Here is a 23,340-nt window from a genome sequence, read left to right as displayed (position 1 = left end):
TATGGCAGGCGGGCACACTATGTATGACAGGGGGGCACACTATGTATGGCAGGCGGGCACACTGTGTATGGCAGGGGGCACACTATGTATGGCAGGGGGCACACTGTATGGCAGGGGGCACAGTATGTATGGCAGGGGGCACACTATGTATGGCAGGGGGCACACTATGTATGGCGGGGGGCACACTGTATGGCAGGGGGCACACTATGTATGGCAGGGGGCACACTATGTATGGCAGGGGGCACACTGTATGGCAGGCGGGCACACTATGGCAGGGGGCACACTATGTATGGCAGGGGGCACACTATGTATGGCAGAGGGCACACTATGTATGGCAGGGGGGAACACTATGTATGGCAGGGGGCACACTATGTATGACAGGGGGGCACACTGTGTATGGCAGACGGGCACACTGTGTATGGCAGGGGGCACACTATGTATGGCAGGGGGCACACTGTATGGCAGGGGGCACAGTATGTATGGCAGGGGGCACCCTATGTATGGCAGGGGGCACACTGTATGGCAGGGGGCACACTATGTATGACAGGGGGGCACACTATGTATGGCATGCGGGCACACTGTGTATGGCAGGGGGCACACTATGTATGGCAGGGGGCACACTGTATGGCAGGGGGCACACTATGTATGGCGGGGGGCACACTGTATGGCAGGGGGCACACTATGTATGGCAGGCGGGCACAGTATGTATGGCAGGGGGCACACTATGTATGGCGGGGGGCACACTGTGTATGGCAGGGGGCACACTGTGTATGGCAGGGGGCACACTATGTATGGCAGGGGGCACACTGTGTATGGCAGGGGGCACACTGTGTATGGCAGGGGGCACTGTGTATGGCAGGGGGCACACTGTGTATGGCAGGGGGCACACTGTGTATGGCAGGGGGCACACTGTATGGCAGGGGGCACAGTATGTATGGCAGGGGGCACACTATGTATGGCGGGGGGCACACTGTATGGCAGGGGGCACACTATGTATGGCAGGGGGCACACTATGTATGGCGGGGGGCACACTGTATGGCAGGGGGCACACTATGTATGGCAGGGGGCACACTGTATGGCAGGCGGGCACAGTATGTATGGCAGGGGGCACACTATGTATGGCAGGGGGCACACTGTATGGCAGGTGGGCACAGTATGTATGGCGGGGGCACACTGTATGGCAGGGGGCACACTGTATGGCAGGGGGCACACTGTGTATGGCAGGGGGCACACTATGTATGGCAGGGGGCACACTGTATGGCAGGGGGCACAGTATGTATGGCAGGGGGCACACTGTATGGCAGGGGGCACAGTATGTATGGCAGGGGGCACACTATGTATGGCAGGGGGCACACTGTATGGCAGGCGGGCACAGTATGTATGGCGGGGGGCACACTGTATGGCAGGGGGCACACTGTGTATGGCAGGGGGCACACTATGTATGGCAGGGGGCACACTGTATGGCAGGGGGCACAGTATGTATGGCAGGGGGCACACTATGTATGGCGGGGGGCACACTGTATGGCAGGGGGCACACTATGTATGGCAGGGGGCACACTGTATGGCAGGGGGCACACTATGTATGGCAGGGGGCACACTATGTATGGCAGGGGGCACACTATGTATGGCAGGGGGCACACTAGACTATGTATGGCAGGGGGCACACTATGTATGGCAGGGGGCACACTATGTATGGCAGGGGGCACACTAGACTATGTATGGCAGGGGGCACACTATGTATGGCAGGGGGCACACTATGTATGGCAGGGGGCACACTGTATGGCAGGGGGCACACTATGTATGGCAGGGGGCACACTATGTATGGCAGGCGGGCACACTATGTATGGCAGGGGGCACACTAGACTATGTATGGCAGGGGGCACACTATGTATGGCAGGGGGCACACTATGTATGGCAGGGGGCACACTATGTATGGCAGGGGGCACACTATGTATGGCAGGGGGCACACTAGACTATGTATGGCAGGGGGCACACTATGTATGGCAGGGGGCACACTATGTATGGCAGGGGGCACACTGTATGGCAGGGGGCACACTATGTATGGCAGGGGGCACACTATGTATGGCAGGGGGCACACTATGTATGGCAGGGGGCACACTAGACTATGTATGGCAGGGGGCACACTATGTATGGCAGGGGGCACACTATGTATGGCAGGGGGCACACTGTATGGCAGGGGGCACACTATGTATGGCAGGGGGCACACTATGTATGGCAGGCGGCGGCACATTACACTATTTCGTTCCAGGCAGTAACGTTCTTCTTCCCCGGAATCCCCGCCTCAGTCAGCAGCACCGCGCCACAGCCATCTCCATGGTGACCAGACACACCGGAACAGGAAGTCAGCGCTGAAAACCGTGCTGGCCGTTATTCGTACATAGGACCGGAGAGGAAGAAGGTGAGCTGGGCTCAGCATGGCGGAACGGTACTGTCGGGGCAGTGCGGGGAGTTGCCGTATAGATTTAGCGTCTGCTGACAGAGCTCTGCGGACTGTCCCTGTTTATAAACTGATACATGGGGCTGCACTCAGCTGTGTGATGTATATGTGCTGGTGTTATAGGTTATTCATCCTATAGTGTATATACTGCGTGTCATATCCCAGTGCTATATTATACACCTATATGAGGTATATACTGCGTGTCATATCCCAGTGCTATATTATACACCTGTATGAGGTATATATTGTGTCATATCCCAGTGCTATATTATACACCTATATGAGGTATATACTGCGTGTCATATCCCAGTGCTATATTGTACACCTGTATGAGGTATATACTGCGTGTCATATCCCAGTGCTATATTGTACACCTGTATGAGGTATATACTGCGTGTCATATCCCAGTGCTATATTGTACACCTGTATGAGGTATATACTGCGTGTCATATCCCAGTGCTATATTGTACACCTGTATGAGGTATATACTGTACTGCGTGTCATATACCAGTGCTATATTGTACACCTGTATGAGGTATATACTGCATGTCATGTATACTAGTGCTATATTGTACACCTGTATGAGGTATATACTGCGTGTCATATCCCAGTGCTATATTGTACACCTGTATGAGGTATATACTGCGTGTCATATCCCAGTGCTATATTATACACCTATATGAGGTATATACTGCATGTCATATCCCAGTGCTATATTATACACCTATATGAGGTATATACTGCGTGTCATATCCCAGTGCTATATTATACACCTATATGAGGTATATACTGCGTGTCATATCCCAGTGCTATATTGTACACCTGTATGAGGTATATACTGCGTGTCATATCCCAGTGCTATATTGTACACCTGTATGAGGTATATACTGCATGTCATGTATACTAGTGCTATATTGTACACCTGTATGAGGTATATACTGCATGTCATGTATACTAGTGCTATATTGTACACCTGTATGAGGTATATACTGCATGTCATGTATACCAGTGCTATATTATACTGATCTGTATACATTGGTGATGAGGGAACGTGCTCGGATAATATGGTTGAGTCCCTGTAACTGCATGTCTCGTGGCTGTTAGACACATGCAGGGATTGCCTAACAAAAAGGGAACACATTAACCGAGCACGTTCGCTCAACACTAGTATACACCAGTATGGTATACATTGGGGAAAATTAGTATTTGATACGCTGCCAATTCTGCAAGTTTTCCTATCTACAGAGCATTGAGAGGTCTGTAATATTTATCGTTGGTAGACTTCAACTGTGAGAGACAGAATCTAAAATAAAAACCAGAAAATCACATTGTATCATTTTTAAGTAATGAAATTACATTTTATTACATGAAATAAGGATTTCATCTCCTACCAACCAGCAAGGATTCTGTCTCTCACAGACCTGTTAGTTTTGCTTTAAGAAGCCCTCCTACGCTGCACTCACTACCTGTATTAACCCCTTAACGAACGCTGATATGCCTTTTATTGGTGGCAGTTAAAGGGACTCTGTCACCTGAATTTGGAGGGAACAATTTTCAGCCATAGGGGCGGGGTTTTCAGGTGTTTGATTCACCCTTTCCTTACCCGCTGGCTGCATGCTGGCTGCAGTATTGGATTGAAGTTCATTCTCTGTCCTCCGTAGTATATGCCTGCACAAGGCAATCTTACCTTATAACGCCCCCCAGTGCTGGAAAATCTCTGGGGTCTCTGCTACCTCGAAGAAAATGATTTGGGTCGTTTTTTTGGTGAATAGCGGTGACCCCCAAAAAAGTCTGATTTCCCATTCTTTTATCTCTCCTCTAATATGATCTAGCATACCAGAGGAGAGAGAAATGGGGTCCCCCCAGTCCCACTGGCTCTGTCCACCAGCCCTCGGTGTCTTCTTGGAAGAAAATGGCAGGCACATGAGCAGTGTGCCTACCAAAATCTTCCGGCCGGCAACAATAGGAGATTTTTCCTATTGGTTCATTTTGATGACTGTGATAGACCCTGTCATGTAACCACAGTCTCAAACGTTACTGTTAGTTACACACTACGCCATCATGGATTAAAATCCTGCAGGTCACGCAAGGTCCCCCTGCTCACACCAGCGCATGTCTGGGCCCGTTTGAAGTTCGCCAATGACCATTTGGATTATCAGGAGGAGGAATGGGAGAAAGTCATGTGGTCAGATGAGACCAAAATAGAACTTTTTGGCATCAACTCCACTCACCGTGTTTGGAGGAAGAAGGATGAGTTCAACCCCAAGAACAACATCCCAACTGTAGAGCATGGTGGGGGAAACATCATACTTTGGGAGGTGCTTTTCTGTAAATGGGACAGGACAACAGCGCTATATTGAAGAGAGGATGGATGAGGTAAGGTATCGCAAGATTTTGGCCAACAGCCTCCTTCCCTCAGTAAGAGCATTGAAGATGGGTCATGGCTGGGTCTTTCAGCATGACAGTGACCCCAAAAAACAGCCAGGGCAACTAAGGAGTGGCATTTCAAGGTCCTGGAGTGGCCTAGCCAGTCTCCATGCCTGAACCCAATAGAAAATCTTTGGGGGTAGATGAAACTCAATGTTGCCCTGTGACAGCCCAGAAACCTAGAAGATCTGTATGGAGGAGGGGGCAAAGAGAAGAGTACTGCGTGCACTGACTGGAGTACGTTTTTGAAGTTGTTCATTGCAGATAAAATATGCTCTAGATGTTCTGCTCCTCATGAATTGGGCGTATCTCATTCCAGCGACATGTTCATGAAGACTTGCGTACAAAATGCCAACTTTGATGAATCGGGGCCATTGTGTATAAGGTGCAGGTGGTCGCATATTTCTTCTCTGGCAGCTGCTGCCATAGGAATGTAGTATTCACAATGTAATAGCCCTGTAGAACAGTAGTCCATGCGTCCTGGCAGGCATCTGGCTGTGGGACATCTTCAGAGCCACTCGCCTCCATCTACAGTTCAGAGTAGAGACCTTTAACGAGGTTTTCCAGACCATTAAGAAACAAGCGTAGTGTAAGATCGGGAATCCTAGCGGTGTTTATATACCCACCGTTAGGACTCTGCTCTACCTCACTTGCCCAGTTATCGTCTTGTGTGATATACATACTCACATGTCAGCCTTCTCACTTTTCTTTATGTTTCATTGAGAAGTGGAGGACAAATGAGACCGCAAGTATGCAAATCACATGAGTGGTCTATGACGATTGCCGGGCGAGTGCTGCAGGGCTGAGTCCTAACATTGTACATTACACACGATCTTACAAAACATTGTTATTTTTTCAGTGGGTCAGGAAGTCCCTCAGATAAACCTTTTGTACTCTCAGTACTATATATCAGTGTGGAGATAATTATGTTAATAGGGTGAGAGATGCAAGATCATCAAAGTTTCTCAGGGTACTGTCACACAGTGCCATTTTGATCGCTACGACGGCACGATCTGTGACGTCGCAGCGATCGTATGATTATCGCTCCAGCGTCGTAGACTGCGGTCACACGTTGCAGTCATGGCGCTGGAGCGATGCCGAAGTCCCCGGGTAACCAGGGTAAACATCGGGTTACTAAGCGCAGGGCCGCGCTTAGTAACCCGATGTTTACCCTGGTTACCAGCGTAAACGTAAAAAAAACAAACAGTACATACTTACATTCCGGTGTCTGTCCCCCGGCGTCTCAGCTTCTCTGCACTGTGTAAGCACCATAGCCGGAAAGCAGAGCGGTGACGTCAGACGTCACCGCTGTGCGCTGTGCTCGCTTTCTGGCTGGCCGGCGCTCACAGTGCAGAGAAGCTGAGACGCCGGAGGACAGACACCGGAATGTGAGTATGTACTGTTTGTTTTTTTTACGTTTACGCTGGTAACCAGGGTAAACATCGGGTTACTAAGCGCGGCCCTGCGCTTAGTTACCCGATGTTTACCCTGGTTACAAGCGAACACATCGCTGGATCGCTGTCACACACAACGATCCAGCGATGTCAGCGGGTGATCAAGCGACGAAAGAAAGTTCCAAACGATCTGCTACGACGTACGATTCTCAGCAGGGTCCCTGATCGCTGCTGCGTGTCAGACACTGCGATATCGTAACGATATCGCTAGAACGTCACGAATCGTACTGTCGTAGCGATCAAAATTGCACTGTGTGACAGTACCCTCAGAGAAAAAAAAAAAGGAATTGAATGGCACTAGGAGCTGTAGTGCATTTCAAGGCATACAACATATGGTCCTTCAGGACTAAAAACTGGTTGCTTTTTGCCACTGGGAACTGGTGCTTCACATATAATAGTCAAAAAGATAGTCCATAGAAAATAGAAAAATAAATGCGGCACTTATCCACTTTGCAGTGAAGTTGATGTCTTTTATTTTATCCTATCGAGGTTACAGACATTTTCTTGGAATCGGCAGGTAAAAAGTGAGGGTGCGGGGAGTGAACAGCAGGACGACGGCCGTTTCGCGCACTCAGCGCTTCTACGGGTCCATGTGAAACATTAAAATGTCATTTCCTTTATAGGAAACACTGACTAACAAGCATAAAGAATTCTTATTAAAATGTGTACAAAACAGTTTTTACAGAGAGTACAACACTTTTATCACAAATGCTGACTGCAAACTTTCAGGATTATAAAAATATTGCCATATCTAGTTTATCATTTAAACCAATGGGACCTTGGGCATTAGCCTTCATTATCCATCTGGCTTCATGCTTTAAGAGCAGTTTGTTGTGATTGCCACCCTGGGGGGGGAATTAACTATTTCAAGACCAGCAAAGCGCATCAAGTTAGGGTTTGCGCTATGTTTCTCCTGCATGTGTCTAATTAGACGTAAACAACCTTTGCCCAATACCACAGAGTTATAATGTTCACGAAATCTAATAAACATTGGGCGTATAGTTTTTCCAATGTAAAAATATTGGCAAGGACTAAAGATTATGTACACAACAAACTTGCTTTTACATGAAATAAAATCTCTGACCTTATGCTTTATGGAACCAATTTGTAAAGGGTTTTCTAATTTATGCAAATGACAAAAACTACAACTACCGCATTTAAAATTTCCCTGTGGTGCGGCTTTTTTCAGCCAATTATTTCCCACTGGTAACAGGCGATTGTGAACCAATAGGTCCCCCAAATTTCTTGTTCGTTTATATGCGAACTGCGGAGAGTATGTCGTTATTTTGGATAAATCCCCATCCCTTTGTAACACATGCCAATTCTTTCCAATGGCTGCATAAATTTCCTGATCAATTGGACTGTGCTTAAAACTAAAAGTAAATCCTTGACTGTTATTTTCGGTAAGCAGACGTTTCTTATGTTTTTCTCTTGGTTTTTTTTTGCTTTTTTAAGGAGATTCATTTGTGTCAGCTTTGTTGCATGAGTTTCAGCTTTCTCTAATAACGGCAGTGGGTGTCCCCGATTTGTAAAGCGTGTTTTTAGATCCATCATTTGTTCTTTGTAATTGTCCTCATTACTATTAATTTTCCTAAGTCTCACCATTTGACTATAGGGAATACTCTTTTTAGTGTGCATGGGATTTGCGCTCTTAAAATGTAAGAAAATTTTGGTTGCTGTGAATTTTCTGTGGACTTTTGTATTAATTCTACCATCTAAAATGTCTACTTTTACATCAAGAAAATCCAAAATGTTTTTTCCAAAACATGATGTAAAACGCATGTTTTCATCATTAGTATCGTTCAAGTAAGTTACAAAGTTATTGAAATCTTCCTGCAGTCCACACCATACAGTAAAAATGTCATCTGCAAAGCGTAGATACATCCGTATGTGCTTTAAATTCTGGTATATAGATTAACTATATCTATTGAGGCTAATGAAAAGTTGGGTTGCCAGTCCAAGTCTTTTAGCGCTAACAAAAAATCTCCCGAATCCTTTATGAATGAAGGTATTTTTAACAACAAAGGTTTTTATAACCAGTCCAGGAATTGGGACAAAGGCTTAGGGTACCTTCACACGAAACGACATCGCTAGCGATCCGTGACGTTGCAGCGTCCTGGCTAGCGATATCGTTTCGTTTGACACGCAGCAGCGATCAGGATCCTGCTGTGATGTCGCTGGTCGCTGAATAAAGTCCAGAACTTTATTTGGTCGTCCGATCGCTGTGTATCGTTGTGTTTGAAAGCAAAAGCAACGATACCAGCGATGTTTTACACTGGTAACCAGGGTAAACATCGGGTTACCAAGCGCAGGGCCGTGCTTAGTAACCCGATGTTTACCCTGGTTACCAGCGTAAAAGTAAAAAAAACAAACAGCACATACTTACATGCGTCCCCCAGCGTCTGCTTCCTGACACTTACTGAGCGCCGGCCCTAAAGTGAAAGTGAAAGCAGAGCGGTGACGTCACCGCTGTGCTGTTAGGGCCGGAGCTCAGTCAGTGTCAGGAAGCGGACGCTGGGGGACGCGCAGGTGAGCATGTGCTGTTTGTTTTTTTTACTTTTACGCTGGTAACCAGGGTAAACATCGGGTTACTAAGCGCGGCCCTGCGCTTAGCAACCCGATGTTTACCCTGGTTACCCGGGGACCTCGGCATCGTTGGTCGCTGGAGAGCTGTCTGTGTGACGGCTCTCCAGCGATCAAACAGCGACGCTGCAGCGATCGGCATCGTTGTCGCTATCGCTGCAGCGTCGCTTCGTGTGAAGGTACCTTTAGTTAACGAGTCCATCCCTGATATTATCGGGTGTCCTGGAGGTTTGTCAGCGCTTTTATGGATCTTTGGTATGCTATACCAATGAGGGATGTTTGGGCATTCAGGTAATAGTTTTTCTGCTTTACTTTTTGTCAAAGTCCCTTTTTCTACATATTTCCTTAAAGGGAACCTGTCACCTGAATTTGGCGGGACCGGTTTTGGGTCATATGGGCGGGGTTTTCGGGTGTTTGATTCACCCTTTCCTTACCCGCTGGCTGCATGCTGGCCCCAATATTGGATTGAAGTTCATTCTCTGTCCTCCGGAGTACATGCCTGTGCAAGGCGCAAGGTTCCCTTTAATAATGTTCTTAATTTTTCTTTAAATTTAGCTGTAGGGTTATTGTCCAATAATATGTACGTTTCTGGGTCGTTAAGTTGCGACATTGCTTCATCAATATAATACTTTCTATCTAAGATTACCAAATTTCTGCCCATATCGGCTTTTCTAAAGATTACATCTTCCCACCTTTGCATTTGTCCAAGTGCTTTCTGTTCAATAGCTGAATGATTTTTATTAGGTTCCCTATACAAAATAACTTCTATATCCTTTATTACCAAGTCATGAAATAAATCCACCACATTGCCTGGTGATATTGGTGGCATAAAGTTTGAACGAACGCCCCCTTTGAAGGGGGCCCCCATGAAGCCAGATGGATAATGAAGGCTAATGCCCAAGGTCCCATTGGTTTAAATGATAAACTAGATATGGCGATATTTTTATAATCCTGAAAGTTTGCAGTCAGCATTTGTGATAAAATAGTGTTGTACTCTCTGTAAAAACTGTTTTGTACACATTTTAATAAGAATTCTTTATGCTTGTTAGTCAGTGTTCCCTATAAAGGAAATGACATCATTTTAATGTTTCACATGGACCCGTAGAAGCGCTGAGTGCGCGAAACGGCCGTCGTCCTGCTGTTCACTCCCCGCACCCTCACTTTTTACCTGCCGATTCCAAGAAAATGTCTTTAACCTCGATATGGTAAAATAAAAGACATCAACTTCACTGCAAACTGGGTGAGTGCTGCATTTCTTTTTCTATTTTCTATAGATGCAAGATCATTCCTTGTCCATGTGCATTCCCTGCTTTGGTAAAAGCTCCAAGACTCAAAACTACGGTAATCCCCACCTAATGCCACCCTCGAGGGCTTGTTAGCCTGCTAGCCTGTTGTGGAAAATACTGTGATTACAATGAAATCTTGTGTGTTATTACAGTGCCGCTGCCAAGAGCAGGTAGGGTATGGTGCATGCGCCATGACTGGGGTTTGCATGAGCAAGATCACCGTACATGAAGGCCAAGGAAACACGGTTTAGCATAGACGGCTAGAGCACGTGCCACAACTGTGACCACCCTTGGCGCATTTGCCTGCTCATTTACACAACAACACTCCATGTTCTCTTTGATTAATTGATCTGTGACCACAGCTATGTTTTAAAATAGCTAAAAGGGGTATTCCCACCTCCAAGGTCCTATCCCAATATATAGTAGGTGTAATATTAATATTAGCAAATACCTCTAATTAAACATGTGGTGTAGTTATTCTGATTCGCTATTTTGCTTACGTCATGTAGGGCATTGCAGTACCTTAGGTATCCATGGTTATGACTACTCATATAGTAACAGTTAATTAGCTCTTCCTGCTCATAACCTTGGTTACCTAAGCTACTGCAATGCCCTGTATGACGTAAGCGAAATAGTGAATGAGAAGAACTGTACTACATATCTAATTCAAGGTATTTGCTAATATTATTAATGTTACACCTACTACATTTTGGGATAGGATCTTGGACATTGGGAATACCCCACTAAAGTCCCTTAACTGAAGACGTAGTTGGTTTGTGCGTACTAAACCATCTGACAAATTCCCTTTAATTCCTCCCTCCTGCCAAGTGCTGCTGGATTGTGATGACGAACACAAGGCTTAAAGTCCATTTACACTAGCTGACCACCGGCACTAAACAACTGCAGGTCAGTTTCCGGTTTGCTGGTCGGCGGTCATTTAATAGCTTGACTGCAGACCGTGCTTGAGATGCGCACTGAACGATCAGCACACATAGCAGGGCTGTGGAGTCGGAGCCCATTTTGGTGGAGTCAAGAGTCAGTCGACGTCATGGAAATAGTCGGAGGTTTGGCTTACCGACTCCACAGCCCTGACACATAGGTGTTCACTATTCTCAGTAGTGCAGATGCCATTGGCTCAGGGCAATGCACTGTCAAGAATAATGATCTTTTGAGCAAACCAAAAGATCATTTCACCCGACGAACAAGCGATTGTCATCCTGTTTTGAGTGCATGATTATCGTGAAATTAGTGTTCCTAGGAATGATTGCAGGTTCTCATGACGTTGTTGTTTTTTTTTTTTCCTCCAGATGGCATTACCTACAATCCCATCTCAGTGGCACAGTCGTAGTAGGGTGCTGGAGAAGCAGATAGTGCGCCACAGAGAGCAGGAGGCCCGATTCCGTAATGAGTGGGATACGGCCAACCGGTATTTCAGACAGTCCGATGTGTGCAGCAGCAAACAGGCCCAGTGGAGTTCGCGGGTCTCGTATGAACAGAGGTAATGATGTGAGCTTATCTGCATTGGTAAACCAGGAGATTTGTGTTTCCAGGTCGGAGGTCTTACCTATGATTAGATAAATGTGACATTACAGTGAGGCACCTGGCAATGCCAGACCTTTCATACCTATTGATATGGATTGCTTTGCTCACTTATTATTCCCTACCTTCCTGTTGCTACGCCCATTGCACATTGAGATCTGCCCTGAGAGCCACCTGTGTGTGTGAACAGTGGATGTCAATGCAGAATATGTATCTGAAGATGATTTGCTATAATACGTTCCTTAGTATGAACGCTTACCATCGAGAAAAGCAGAAAGAGGAGAAGAAAAGGAACCTGGAGCGACGTAGAGAAGAGCTTCGCAAGCTGTTACAGGAAGAACGAGATTCACTGGAGGAGGAACTCCGGGAGCTCGCGCAAAACCGGGATCCTGAGATCACTAGCATGAGGGAGAAGGCTGACGGGCTGAGGTCGGCACGGGAGGAAAGAAGGAAAAAGGTTTCCTAACATTGTTCCCCTTACTCCGATCAGTTAAAAGGCTAATGAATTGACACTCAAAATTGTGTTTCCTAGCTCGCAGAGGAGTTACTATACGAGCAGTGGAAGAAGAATAATATGAAGCTGCGTGAGGTAAAGGTCTAGCTTTTAGTAAAACAGATATTGACTCAAAATAGTGCACGGGCTTAAAGGGAATGTGTCAGCAGGATTTTGCACACCAAACTATTTATACAGGTCCTTCTCAAAAAATTAGCATATAGTGTTAAATTTCATTATTTACCATAATGTAATGATTACAATTAAACTTTCATATATTATAGATTCATTATCCATCAACTGAAATTTGTCAGGTCTTTTATTGTTTTAATACTGATGATTTTGGCATACAACTCCTGATAACCCAAAAAACCTGTCTCAATAAATTAGCATATTTCACCCGTCCAATCAAATAAAAGTGTTTTTTAATAACAAACAAAAAAACCATCAAATAATAATGTTCAGTTATGCACTCAATACTTGGTCGGGATTCCTTTGGCAGAAATGACTGCTTCAATGCGGCGTGGCATGGAGGCAATCAGCCTGTGACACTGCTGAGATGTTATGGAGGCCCAGGATGCTTCAATAGCGGCCTTAAGCTCATCCAGAGTGTTGGGTCTTGCGTCTCTCAACTTTCTCTTCACAATATCCCACAGATTCTCTATGGGGTTCAGGTCAGGAGAGTTGGCAGGCCAATTGAGCACAGTAATACCATGGTCAGTAAACCATTTACCAGTGGTTTTGGCACTGTGAGCAGGTGCCAGGTCGTGCTGAAAAATTAAATCTTCATCTCCATAAAGCATTTCAGCCGATGGAAGCATGAAGTGCTCCAAAATCTCCTGATAGCTAGCTGCATTGACCCTGCCCTTGATGAAACACAGTGGACCAACACCAGCAGCTGACATGGCACCCCACACCATCACTGACTGTGGGTACTTGACACTGGACTTCAGGCATTTTGGCATTTCCTTCTCCCCAGTCTTCCTCCAGACTCTGGCACCTTGATTTCCGAATGACATGCAAAATTTGCTTTCATCAGAAAAAAGTACTTGGGACCACTTAGCAACAGTCCAGTGCTGCTTCTCTGTAGCCCAGGTCAGGCGCTTCTGCCGCTGTTTATGGTTCAAAAGTGGCTTTACCTGGGGAATGCGGCACCTGTAGCCCATTTCCTGCACACGCCTGTGCACGGTGGCTCTGGATGTTTCCACACCAGACTCAGTCCACTGCTTCCTCAGGTTCCCCAAGGTCTGGAATCGGTCCTTCTCCACAATCTTCCTCAGGGTCCGGTCACCTCTTCTCGTTGTACAGCGTTTTCTGCCACATTGTTTCCTTCCAACAGACTTACCATTGAGGTGCCTTGATACAGCACTCTAGGAACAGCCTATTTGTTGAGAAATTTCTTTCTGGGTCTTACCCTCTTGCTTGAGGGTGTCAATGATGGCCTTCTTGACATCTGTCAGGTCGCTAGTCTTACCCATGATGGGGGTTTTGAGTAATGAACCAGGCAGGGAGTTTTTAAAAGCCTCAGGTATCTTTTGCATGTGTTTAGAGTTAATTAGTTGATTCAGAAGATTAGGGTAATAGGTCATTTAGAGAACCTTTTCTTGATATGCTAATTTATTGAGACAGGTTTTTTGGGTTATCAGGAGTTGTATGCCAAAATCATCAGTATTAAAACAATAAAAGACCTGACAAATTTCAGTTGGTGGATAATGAATCTATAATATATGAAAGTTTAATTGTAATCATTACATTATGGTAAATAATGAAATTTAACACTATATGCTAATTTTTTGAGAAGGACCTGTATACATATGTAGGTCGTTAAGAAACAAGCCCAGCAATAGCTTTATATGGCCAGTCCGTTCCTCTGTTACTGAGAAATCAGTGTTGAAATTGATATGCAGATGAGGCTAAAGAGCTATGGTAGATCAGGAGCCTCTGTCACTCCAACTCTATTCTTTGCCAAGCGCCACCTCTTGTTTGACTAAGGGCTTGTTTGCCTGAAGCCACACAGTATAGAGGCTGGCCGTCGAGCAGGATGAGGTGGCGCTAGGTGGGGAATAGAGCTGGAGTGACAAAGGCTTCAGATCTACCATAGTTCTTTATCCTCATTTTTATATCAATTCAATGCTGATGGGGCAGGAAGCTGCTGTCAGACACAGCCAGACTTCCCAGACATGGTTTATCAATCTCTGTATACACAGTGGTGAACCAGTGCTTGTGTACACACTTTAGGAAGGACTTTACCATTCTTCCTCCTTTGGAGCCAGTGAACATGTGATAACTGGGTGCAGGGAGGGAACAGGAGCTGCAGGGTCCAGAATATCTAGTAAGCTCTGCTGTGCAAGCAGGAGACTGAAATCTCCCTGTAACTAGGGCTAATATACCAGCCCCAGCTACAGAGGGAAATTAGCAATAAGAATTAGCAATAAGAAGAATGTATCGATATGTTAAAATGCCCTCTTCCCTCAAAGGTCTTTTAAGGCCTTATGGGTGGCACAGCGTATAAATAAAATGAAAAAAATAAATAAAAATGGCAACAATAAAATGATAAAAGAAAACCCACTTGATCGGTTAACATCTTTTCCTCCTTGGATGTATTCTCAATGGGGAGAGGGGAGCAATCTGCTGCCAGACACATTAGTGGTGTCTTATTTCCCTTGAGAGCTATTATTCCAACTTCCTCATACTTTTCAGATTGGTAGCTCATCTTGGCTGATATTTGTCTAATGTGTATGTCCACCTTAAAGGGATTGTCTCATCATCATAAATAGATGGAGAACGGAGGGATTTTTAATTCTCTTGTTTACTGCTCATTGCCTTGGTTACCGGCCACCTCTGTCATCTTTACCAGTGGCTAGCTTTCTAGATAAGTAGCTCAGCAGTTACCAGCTGTTTGCTACAGAGCTTACAAGCTGGCTGGATTGCTGTGATAGTCTTATTCTTGCAGTGTAGAAACAGGCAAAAATGATGGCATCTGGGTGCCAGCGAGCATGGCAGAGATTGGTATACATGTAGATTGAGGACCTATATTCACTTTTTCATATGTATATATTTGAAATGGCTAGTTTTACGTTAGCCCATACATGCTCATAGCTTCATATGGTTTGGTTGTGCTTATTTCCCTTATCAGAAAATGACAGCTTTTATGTTATGAATGTCTGTGCAGGTGGAATCCAGTCTACATAAAAAGCATGTGGTTGATGCCTGGGAAGAGCAGGTCACGGAGAAGGATCAGGTGAGTGTTGGGCCCTTTATTCTGGTTTATTGTAAATTGACATTTACTATAAGTGGTTTGGTGTAGTTTCTTTCTTGAGGGTTTACTTCAATTGCAAAAATGTGACTGCAATTCAATATTTTTCCTTGTAGGAAAAAATAATTGAAGAGGAAGAGAAAAAGCAGTTTGAAAACCAGTATGAGCTCGCTAGGAAAGAGGCCCTGGAAAGAATCAAAAAGGAAGAGGAGAGACGCCATCAAGCAGAAAAGGAACGTGCTGAGGTCCTGCGGCAGCAAATGGAGGAACTTAAGTTCAGGAATGTGGAGGTGAGATGTCATCAGATAGATAAAAATGACTGAGGTGTATGGAAAGACCCAGATTTTATGGTATTTCTAATTTATGGGAATATTCCATCCAAATGCGTGGGGACTCTGTGGTTACCTTATAGGACAGAGTCAACAGTCCGGGTCATAGGTCTGCATAGGAGGCGTACACAGAAAATGACAGGATATTTGCAAAGCTGCAATATTTTTTTTTTTACATGTTGTAGAGCAATTTTTTTTTGCAAAGGTGCATTGTTATAATTCATTTAGGAAATGAAATGTAATTCTGATTACTAATGTGTAGCTTCATAATAATAATAAATCATATCATATTACCTTCATTTCGGAGCTTATATTTGCAGTTATTACAGTAACATGTAGCTTTATATTAGTATTCCCATCTCCAAGATCCTATCACAATAGTAGACGTAGTAATAATAATTATATTAGTATAGTTCTTCTGATTCGCTATGTCTCTTTCCTCATGTTAAGGCATTGCAGGACATTAGGTATTCATAGTTACAGCCACTGATCAGTTAGCTAGTGGTCGTAACCCTGGATACCTGAGGTCCTGCAATGCCTGGACGTGAGGAAAGAGACATAGCAAATCAGAAAAAGTATACTACATTTCTAATGGGGATATTTGCAAATATTATTGCTATATATTGGGATAGGATCCTGCAGATGGTAATACCCCTTTAACCTTACATTGATATTTTTTTTTACTTCACTTGGCAATGGAGTAACCATAGTCAGATACCTAATAAAACACACCTAATTATCACCAACTCTCCATCACTTAGGCTCACAAGTTAAAGAAAGAACAGGAAACTTTATTGAGACAACAGTGGGAAGTAGAAGAGCTTCAGGAAGAGCGGAGGAAAACTGAGGAACGGAGGAAAAAGTCAGAACTCGGGTGAGTGCCACACTGGGAATTGACTGTTCTGCTGGATTAGAAGCATTGTACAGCAAAATCTGTAGATAAAACCAATGCTGACCATTTTAAAGGGGCCCTGTCAGCAGAAAATGACAGTTCATACCAAATACAGGCGCGCTGTGCTTCATGGCGGGGCCAGTCATTTAACTACACCTTCCCACCTGCTTGTTTTCCATCTGTCTCCACCCTCTGGCTCTATGAAGCCAGAGCTGTTGGTCAATGAAGAGGGGGGGTGGAGATAAAGGGACTAGAAGCAGGTGGGAAGGTGTATAGAACTGACTGGTGCCACCATTGAGCATCGAGTGTCTGCACTTAGTTTGAACAGTCATTCTGTGCTGACAGTCCCTTTAAACTAAAGCTGAATTTATTTCAAATACACCCTGGCTTTATTTCACAATTGTCATCTGAATTCACTAATACAGAGTTATGTGATTCTGCAACTTAAATATTTGGATTAATTTATAGAGAATTGAACATTGATCAGACATCAGTGATCCGCTCGGCCCCCGGACCTCCCACTATAAGTAGAATAAAGGGTCCTTCTCACCGCGGTACTGATACTGTGACACCCATTATCCTGAGGCTGTGTCTTCAATTGAATGGGGCTGAGCTGTTGCCCCAAACTTACCACCAAATGCTGTCCCCCATGATTCCATGGATCAGATGATCACCCCCACATTGCGATCATCTTGGTTTGTTTTGATGATCTGTGAGCTGGTGCGTGTCAGGCCATCTCCGATCACACATTTGATGGCTTTTCCTAAACATTTCCACTTTGGATGGAGCTTCCAAGCTGCGAACCGAGGCTGAGAAATAATGTAGGAAAAGACTATTGCCGATGGCAAGGTTACAATCAGTGTGACAGTGTAAGATAGCTGTAACTGTGAACAGTACCTCAAAGAAATAAGACGAGAGCTCTTCTGTACTGTGAGTAGAGGAACCATGGTACCTGTGCCAATGTTTATCATCTTAGTAGTCCAGACATGCCTTATTACACCGTTGGGTTGACACTGGAATTCAGTGAAGAAGCCATCGCTCGCGGTTGTTCATGTGGACTAGGCGGTTGTATATTCATTACATTTTTATGATCTTTTTAGTCACTTCCTGAGTCGGCAATACACAGCACAGATGAAGAGAAGAGCCCAAGTGGTGCAAGAAGAACTGGTAAGAGATGTGTCATACGTAGAAATTGCAGAGCATTTTATTATAATTTGTCAAGCAATGTTCTCTTGCTTTGTCCTTAGAATGGATATGTTCTTAGATGTTATACTAAAGACAAGATGTCTTCCCCTAAGTAATTACAGAACAGCAATTATATAACGCACCAGATCCCAGGATGTATAGTCCTAGTGACCATGGTTCAGACTTGCTTTGACAGATCCCTTCAAGGGGCTGGTCCACTAATTATACCCAACCAAAGCTGGAACAGGTTATTCCGAAACATTTCCTAGAACTGTGGGCATTTATTAACCCTGTAACCTTGCTTTAATAGTAAGTACATCAGTGTAATTGAGCTAGCTGTACCTATATATATGTGGCAGGAGGCGGGTGCTCTCACTACAACTATGGCGAATAGACCTAATTATAACAGTTGTCTCCCATCCTCACACCTGACATGGAGAGATCCAACTGCACACTGGGTAGTATTATTGCCAAGGATAATTCTCATTAGTTGCAATAGGACCCATACTTATTTATTTTACTGACTTATATAGTTGCATTAATTCCACAGCACTTTCTCAGACTTCATCATCATCACTTTCCCCATTGGGGCGCACAATCTAGAATTCCTTTCAGTATGTCTTTGGAGTGTGGGAGGAAACCGGAGAACCCAGACTAAATCCACGCAAACACAGGGAGAACATACAAACTCCTTGTAGATGTCCGTGGTAGGATTTGAACCCAGGACCCCAGCGCTGCAAGGCTTCTGTGCTAACCACTGAGCCGCCGTGCTGCCCATCCTTACTGAACTTTTGTACAGATACCTTGGCCAGTTGCCATCCGGTGTACAGTTGTACTTCACCACGCCCTTTGTCAGAGCATGAAAGTGTGCCTGGACAAGCCCTTTAACTAGTTCACTGATCACACATCATCACGCCCTGTAAGATATGAGTAGTATAGTTACTGTAAAATCCTAGTAGAACCAGCACGGATGAACAATTGTTACATTTTGTGAGGTCCTGAAGACCAGGAATAGCTTGGCTTTTTAGGGTTATTATTGAACAGTGTTCCTGTCCATCCCACAGTGAAGTTTGCACCAGATTCATTACTACTGTAAAAATGCTGGATCAGACAATTCCCACGCAGCTCAGCACCGTGTGCCGCGATGCAATGTTAAGTCTGTCTTTACAATGGGAATCAGTCTGCTTTGTTCTCTTAGGAAATGGACATGAAGATACTAGCTGCCCTCATCAGTAAGGAAGATGAGGGGCAACGCTCGCGCTCAGCTAGACGGGATCAGGCAGCCGCAGATGCAGCATGGATGAAACGTGTCATTGAAGAGCAGCTACACCTGGAGAGGCAGCGGGAAGCAGAGCTCGATACCCTTTTCAGGTGACGAATTGCTCTTTTTAGACAAAGATCTAGCATTGGGTACTGTGGGTTTTTTTTTTTAATAAGAGGAACAAAAAGACTCTCTTCATCAAGACTACCTATGAAACATCTGTGATATTATACTGTAGGGATTCACGCTATCAGGTAGGCATTGGGTAACGTTCACACAGGCAATGCAGTTTGGTCTAAACAGGTGCAGTTTTATTGCTTTCATAAAACTCAAAGCGATTCAAAACCAAAAACAGCCTCTTCTGGGTACAAGGGTATGTCCGCAAATAAACAGTTCCTTTAGCAGGGCACATAAGTCACTGCGGGCTCACCCGTACAGACCATTCTCCCCAAACAAACTTCATACACAGAAGAGGCCCAATTCCACCAGTCTCGGTATCCCCTTTACCCTGAGCTCCAGCAGCTTTCACACTGAACAGACCGTAGATTCCACATAGTTCTCTGCAGCTCCAACACACAGACTGCTCAGCTTTCCCAGGTAACCCCTGCAGTCTCCATTCAGATAGACACCTGCACGTCTTTATCTCTACCAGCTACAGTTCACATTTTGGCTAGACACTGACCAGCTTCCGCACGCTCAACTCTGCTCCATCCAGCAGACTGACACCCCTTGTGAACACAGGCCTGATTCTAGTAAAAAGCTAGGCTGATGCATCTAATCAAATTCTACAAAGCTAGGACTGAACCCTGTCCTACATGGCTTTGCTGCAATAAACAATGTTTTATAGGGGTTGTCCCATTAAAAGCAGTTTACATCAAACCATAGGACGGGTAACAAATGTATGATAGTCGAGATACGATAAAGGGTAGCTGTAGTATACATGTGCGACCACCACTCCACTCAGTTTTGAGCTTGTGGAACGGATAGTTCACATGCATGACCAATACTCCCATAGGCCACGACTGAAGAGGAGGTGATATGTACATACTATTGCTCCATTTGCTCATGGGACTTTAGGACACCATATTTCTGAGTCATTGAGGGTCCCAGCTCTCAGACCCCTAATGATGGTGTGGGGCTTATGATCGTAGAATCAGGGCCTGTGTTCACAAGGGGTGTCAGTCTGCTGGATGGAGCAGAGTTGAGTGTGTGGAAGCTGGTCAGTGTCCAGCCAAAATGTGAGCTGTAGCTGGCAGAGAGAAAGGGATGTGCTGGTGTCTTTTTCTGAATGTAGACTGCAGGGGTTACCTGGGAAAGCTGAGCAGTCTGTGTGTTGGAGCTGCAGAGAACTGTGTGGAATCTACGGCCTGTTCAGTGTGAAAGCTGCTGGAGCTCAGAGTGAAGGAGATACCGAGACTGGTGGGATCGGGCCTCTTCTGTGTATGAAGTTTGTTCGGGGAGAATGGTCTGTACGCATTAGCTTGCAGCGACTTATGTGCCCTGCTAAATGGACTGTTTATTTGCGGCAATACCCTTGTATATTTCTATCCTTTGCACAGATTATACATATTTTTGCACAACCCTTTTAACTATTTCTGGAGTATCCATAAACTATAAGTGTACGGAGAATCTACGTTATACATTGCAGTGACCTTCTAAAACGTCACTGCATAGTCGAGCAGCTGCACAGCTTCATACAACTGCTGGAGACTGCTGTCAGATGTATTACCATTTTCACCTTTTAGGCTACGTTCACATTTGCGGCCAGCGCCGCAGCGTCGGGCGCCGCAGCGGCGCCGCATGCGTCATGCGCCCCTATATTTAACATGGGGGCGCATGGACATGCGGCGCACTTGCGTTTTGCGCCGCATGCGTCGCTGCGGCGCCCGCGTCGGGGCGCAGAGGACGCAGCAAGTTGCATTTTTGCTGCGTCCAAATTCAATGTAAAAAACGACGCATGCGGCGCAAAACGCAGCGTTGTGCATGCGTTTTGCTGCGTTTTTGTTTGCGTTGTGCGCTGCGGCGCCGACGCTGCGGCGCACAACGCAAATGTGAACGTAGCCTTACCCAGTCTTGAAAATAGGAAACGCTGTCATGGGAATTCAGGTTAAAGAAAAACCATGGTTTATTGCCATTGCCATAGGGGGAGGGGCACAGTGTTTAAAGTGCATGAAAAAAACAAACAGCAAAAATAAAATAGAGAAAAAAAGGATAAATAAAATTAAACTTTAAAAAAAGACACTGCAAGTCTAAATCGCTGTTAGCCCATTTCTCATCAAAGAATGTGTACAATATATAGAAATAATTTCAAGGGAAAGGGATATGCAATTTAACCTTTTTAGCAGTCCTTTTACGACCAGAAAGACAAAATGTAAAAAATTTACGCTTCCTATTTTTCGTTACATTTTCCACGATATCAGCAAAAAATAAGGATTTAGGCTATGTGCACACGTTCAGGATTTCTTGCAGAAATTTCCTGACAAAAAACGGACATTTCTGCCAGAAATCCGCATGCGTTTTTTGCGCGTTTTTTTTCTCGAGCTTTCCCAATGCATTAAATAGCGGGGAAAAACGGGAAAAATCCGCAAAATCATGAACATGCTGCTTTTTTTACCGCAATGCGTTTTTTTCGCGGTAAAAGGCACATCATGTGTGCAAAAATTGTGGAATGCATTCTAAATGATAGGAGGCATATGTATGCGGTTTTATCGCGAAAAAACGTGAAAAAAACGCTAAAAATCCTGAACGTGTGCACATACCCTTAATGTACCTTATTTTTCGGACTATAAGACACACCTAGGTTTTCGAGGAGAAAAAAAAGAAAGCAAAAAATGTGGTCATGATGCACTGTTATGGGAGGAGAGGGATCTGCTGCTGACACTCTTATAATGGTAATGTCCCCCAATTCTGTACTAATATCCCCCATCCTGATATATATCTATCTATATAATCGTCTAAGGTCCACTTCCGTCTGTCTGTTTGTCTGTCTGTAACGGAAATCCCGCGTCGCTGATTGGTCGCGGCCGGCAGTATGTATGTATGTATGTATGTGCTCTCCACACCCACATGTCCTGCCCACCTCTCAGCGCTGGCTTCAGCACATAGAGATGGGAGGGATTATGGGCGTGGGGCGCAGTGAATATTAATTTTCTTTAGCAGCGGGCACAGTGTTAACGGCAGCAGCCATAACTGGCTCCTGTGACCCGCTGCTCTGCCGCCTGACCCCTCACAGCCAGACTATAAGATAAGGTACATCTGGACTATGAGACTCACCCCCTCCCCCTTTTCTACAAAATTTTGGAGGAAACAAGTACGTCTTATAGTCTGAAAAAATATGGTATTGTGAAAAAAAGGGGCAAAAATCATTTGAATATCCTAATGAGAAAAAATTATAGAGACGTTAAATGCGGATGTACAGTAAAATCTGAAAGTGTGCCTGCTCAGGATTGATTTGAAATGCTCCTGTCATCGACTAGTTAAATGTTGACATATCCCCCAAAGGTCTTTTATGACCTTACCGAGAGCACAATTATTGAAAAATAAATTTCAAGGAAAAGAGTCAATGTAAATTCCTGTTATTTGCCCCACTCTCTTCATGAAAAAAAAGTCTGCAACATATCAAAATATTTTACGGAAAAGGGAACAAATTTTAAAATGTATTTTTGTTCTTTGTGGTCACAAAAACAAAAAAATCACACATTTCATTTTATGTTCCCCCCAATATCATAAAATATTGACAAAAAAATGTAAAAAAGAGGGTGTATGAACGTAACCTAAAAATTAGGGCCCATGTACCACGAGAAAAGGTGCAATAATTAATTGAGAATTCAAAAATACACTGGCGCTCCTAGAGAAAGAGTAGGAATGAATAGAAGCTTAGCTGCTGGAGTCTAGACAGATACTGTGCCAGTCTGTCAGCTAAATCAATAAACTAAAAAAAAACATTTAAGTATCAGCCATAGTGCGGTGTCTATTCCTGTTTTTTTTTAATTAATTGCTTGAATATCTGAATGGGAAAAAATGTTACAGCTCCTTATACTGGAAGTAGTTATTGCATTTGTATTGTCACAGGTTGATGCATTTATTTGTTTTTTTTTGCTCGCTCTGTATTAGGCTAGATTCACAATAACTGTATAAAAAAAATGTTCAGAATTTCATTGAGAGAAGTGGGACAGTT

The 23,340-nt window shown here is 44.6% G+C and overlaps 1 protein-coding gene across 3 annotated transcripts in view; it reads left to right on the top strand.

Annotated features, from left to right (window-relative positions):
* The first annotated feature begins 2,280 nt into the window (after positions 1–2,280).
* TCHP (trichoplein keratin filament binding) overlaps positions 2,281–23,340 on the top strand; it is a 41,454-nt gene continuing 20,394 nt past the window's right edge. Inside the window, exons 1-9 of one of the 3 annotated variants that reach the window (XM_077295651.1) lie at positions 2,281–2,419; positions 11,516–11,706; positions 11,994–12,204; positions 12,280–12,336; positions 15,413–15,481; positions 15,613–15,786; positions 16,587–16,699; positions 17,818–17,884; positions 19,101–19,273. In XM_077295651.1, the coding sequence (XP_077151766.1) occupies positions 11,516–11,706; positions 11,994–12,204; positions 12,280–12,336; positions 15,413–15,481; positions 15,613–15,786; positions 16,587–16,699; positions 17,818–17,884; positions 19,101–19,273 (1,055 nt within the window). In that variant the 5' untranslated portion in view covers positions 2,281–2,419. Of the gene's footprint in view, positions 2,447–11,007; positions 11,115–11,515; positions 11,707–11,993; positions 12,205–12,279; positions 12,337–15,412; positions 15,482–15,612; positions 15,787–16,586; positions 16,700–17,817; positions 17,885–19,100; positions 19,274–23,340 lie in introns of those variants that run through there. The other 2 variants (XM_077295661.1, XM_077295668.1) reach the window with 2 other exon arrangements.

This window comes from Ranitomeya variabilis, chromosome 1 (assembly GCF_051348905.1).
Source record: "Ranitomeya variabilis isolate aRanVar5 chromosome 1, aRanVar5.hap1, whole genome shotgun sequence".
Lineage (NCBI taxonomy): Eukaryota > Metazoa > Chordata > Amphibia > Anura > Dendrobatidae > Ranitomeya > Ranitomeya variabilis.
The sequence above is the reverse complement of the archived record's forward strand: the minus strand, read 5'-3'. Positions and strand labels throughout refer to the sequence as shown.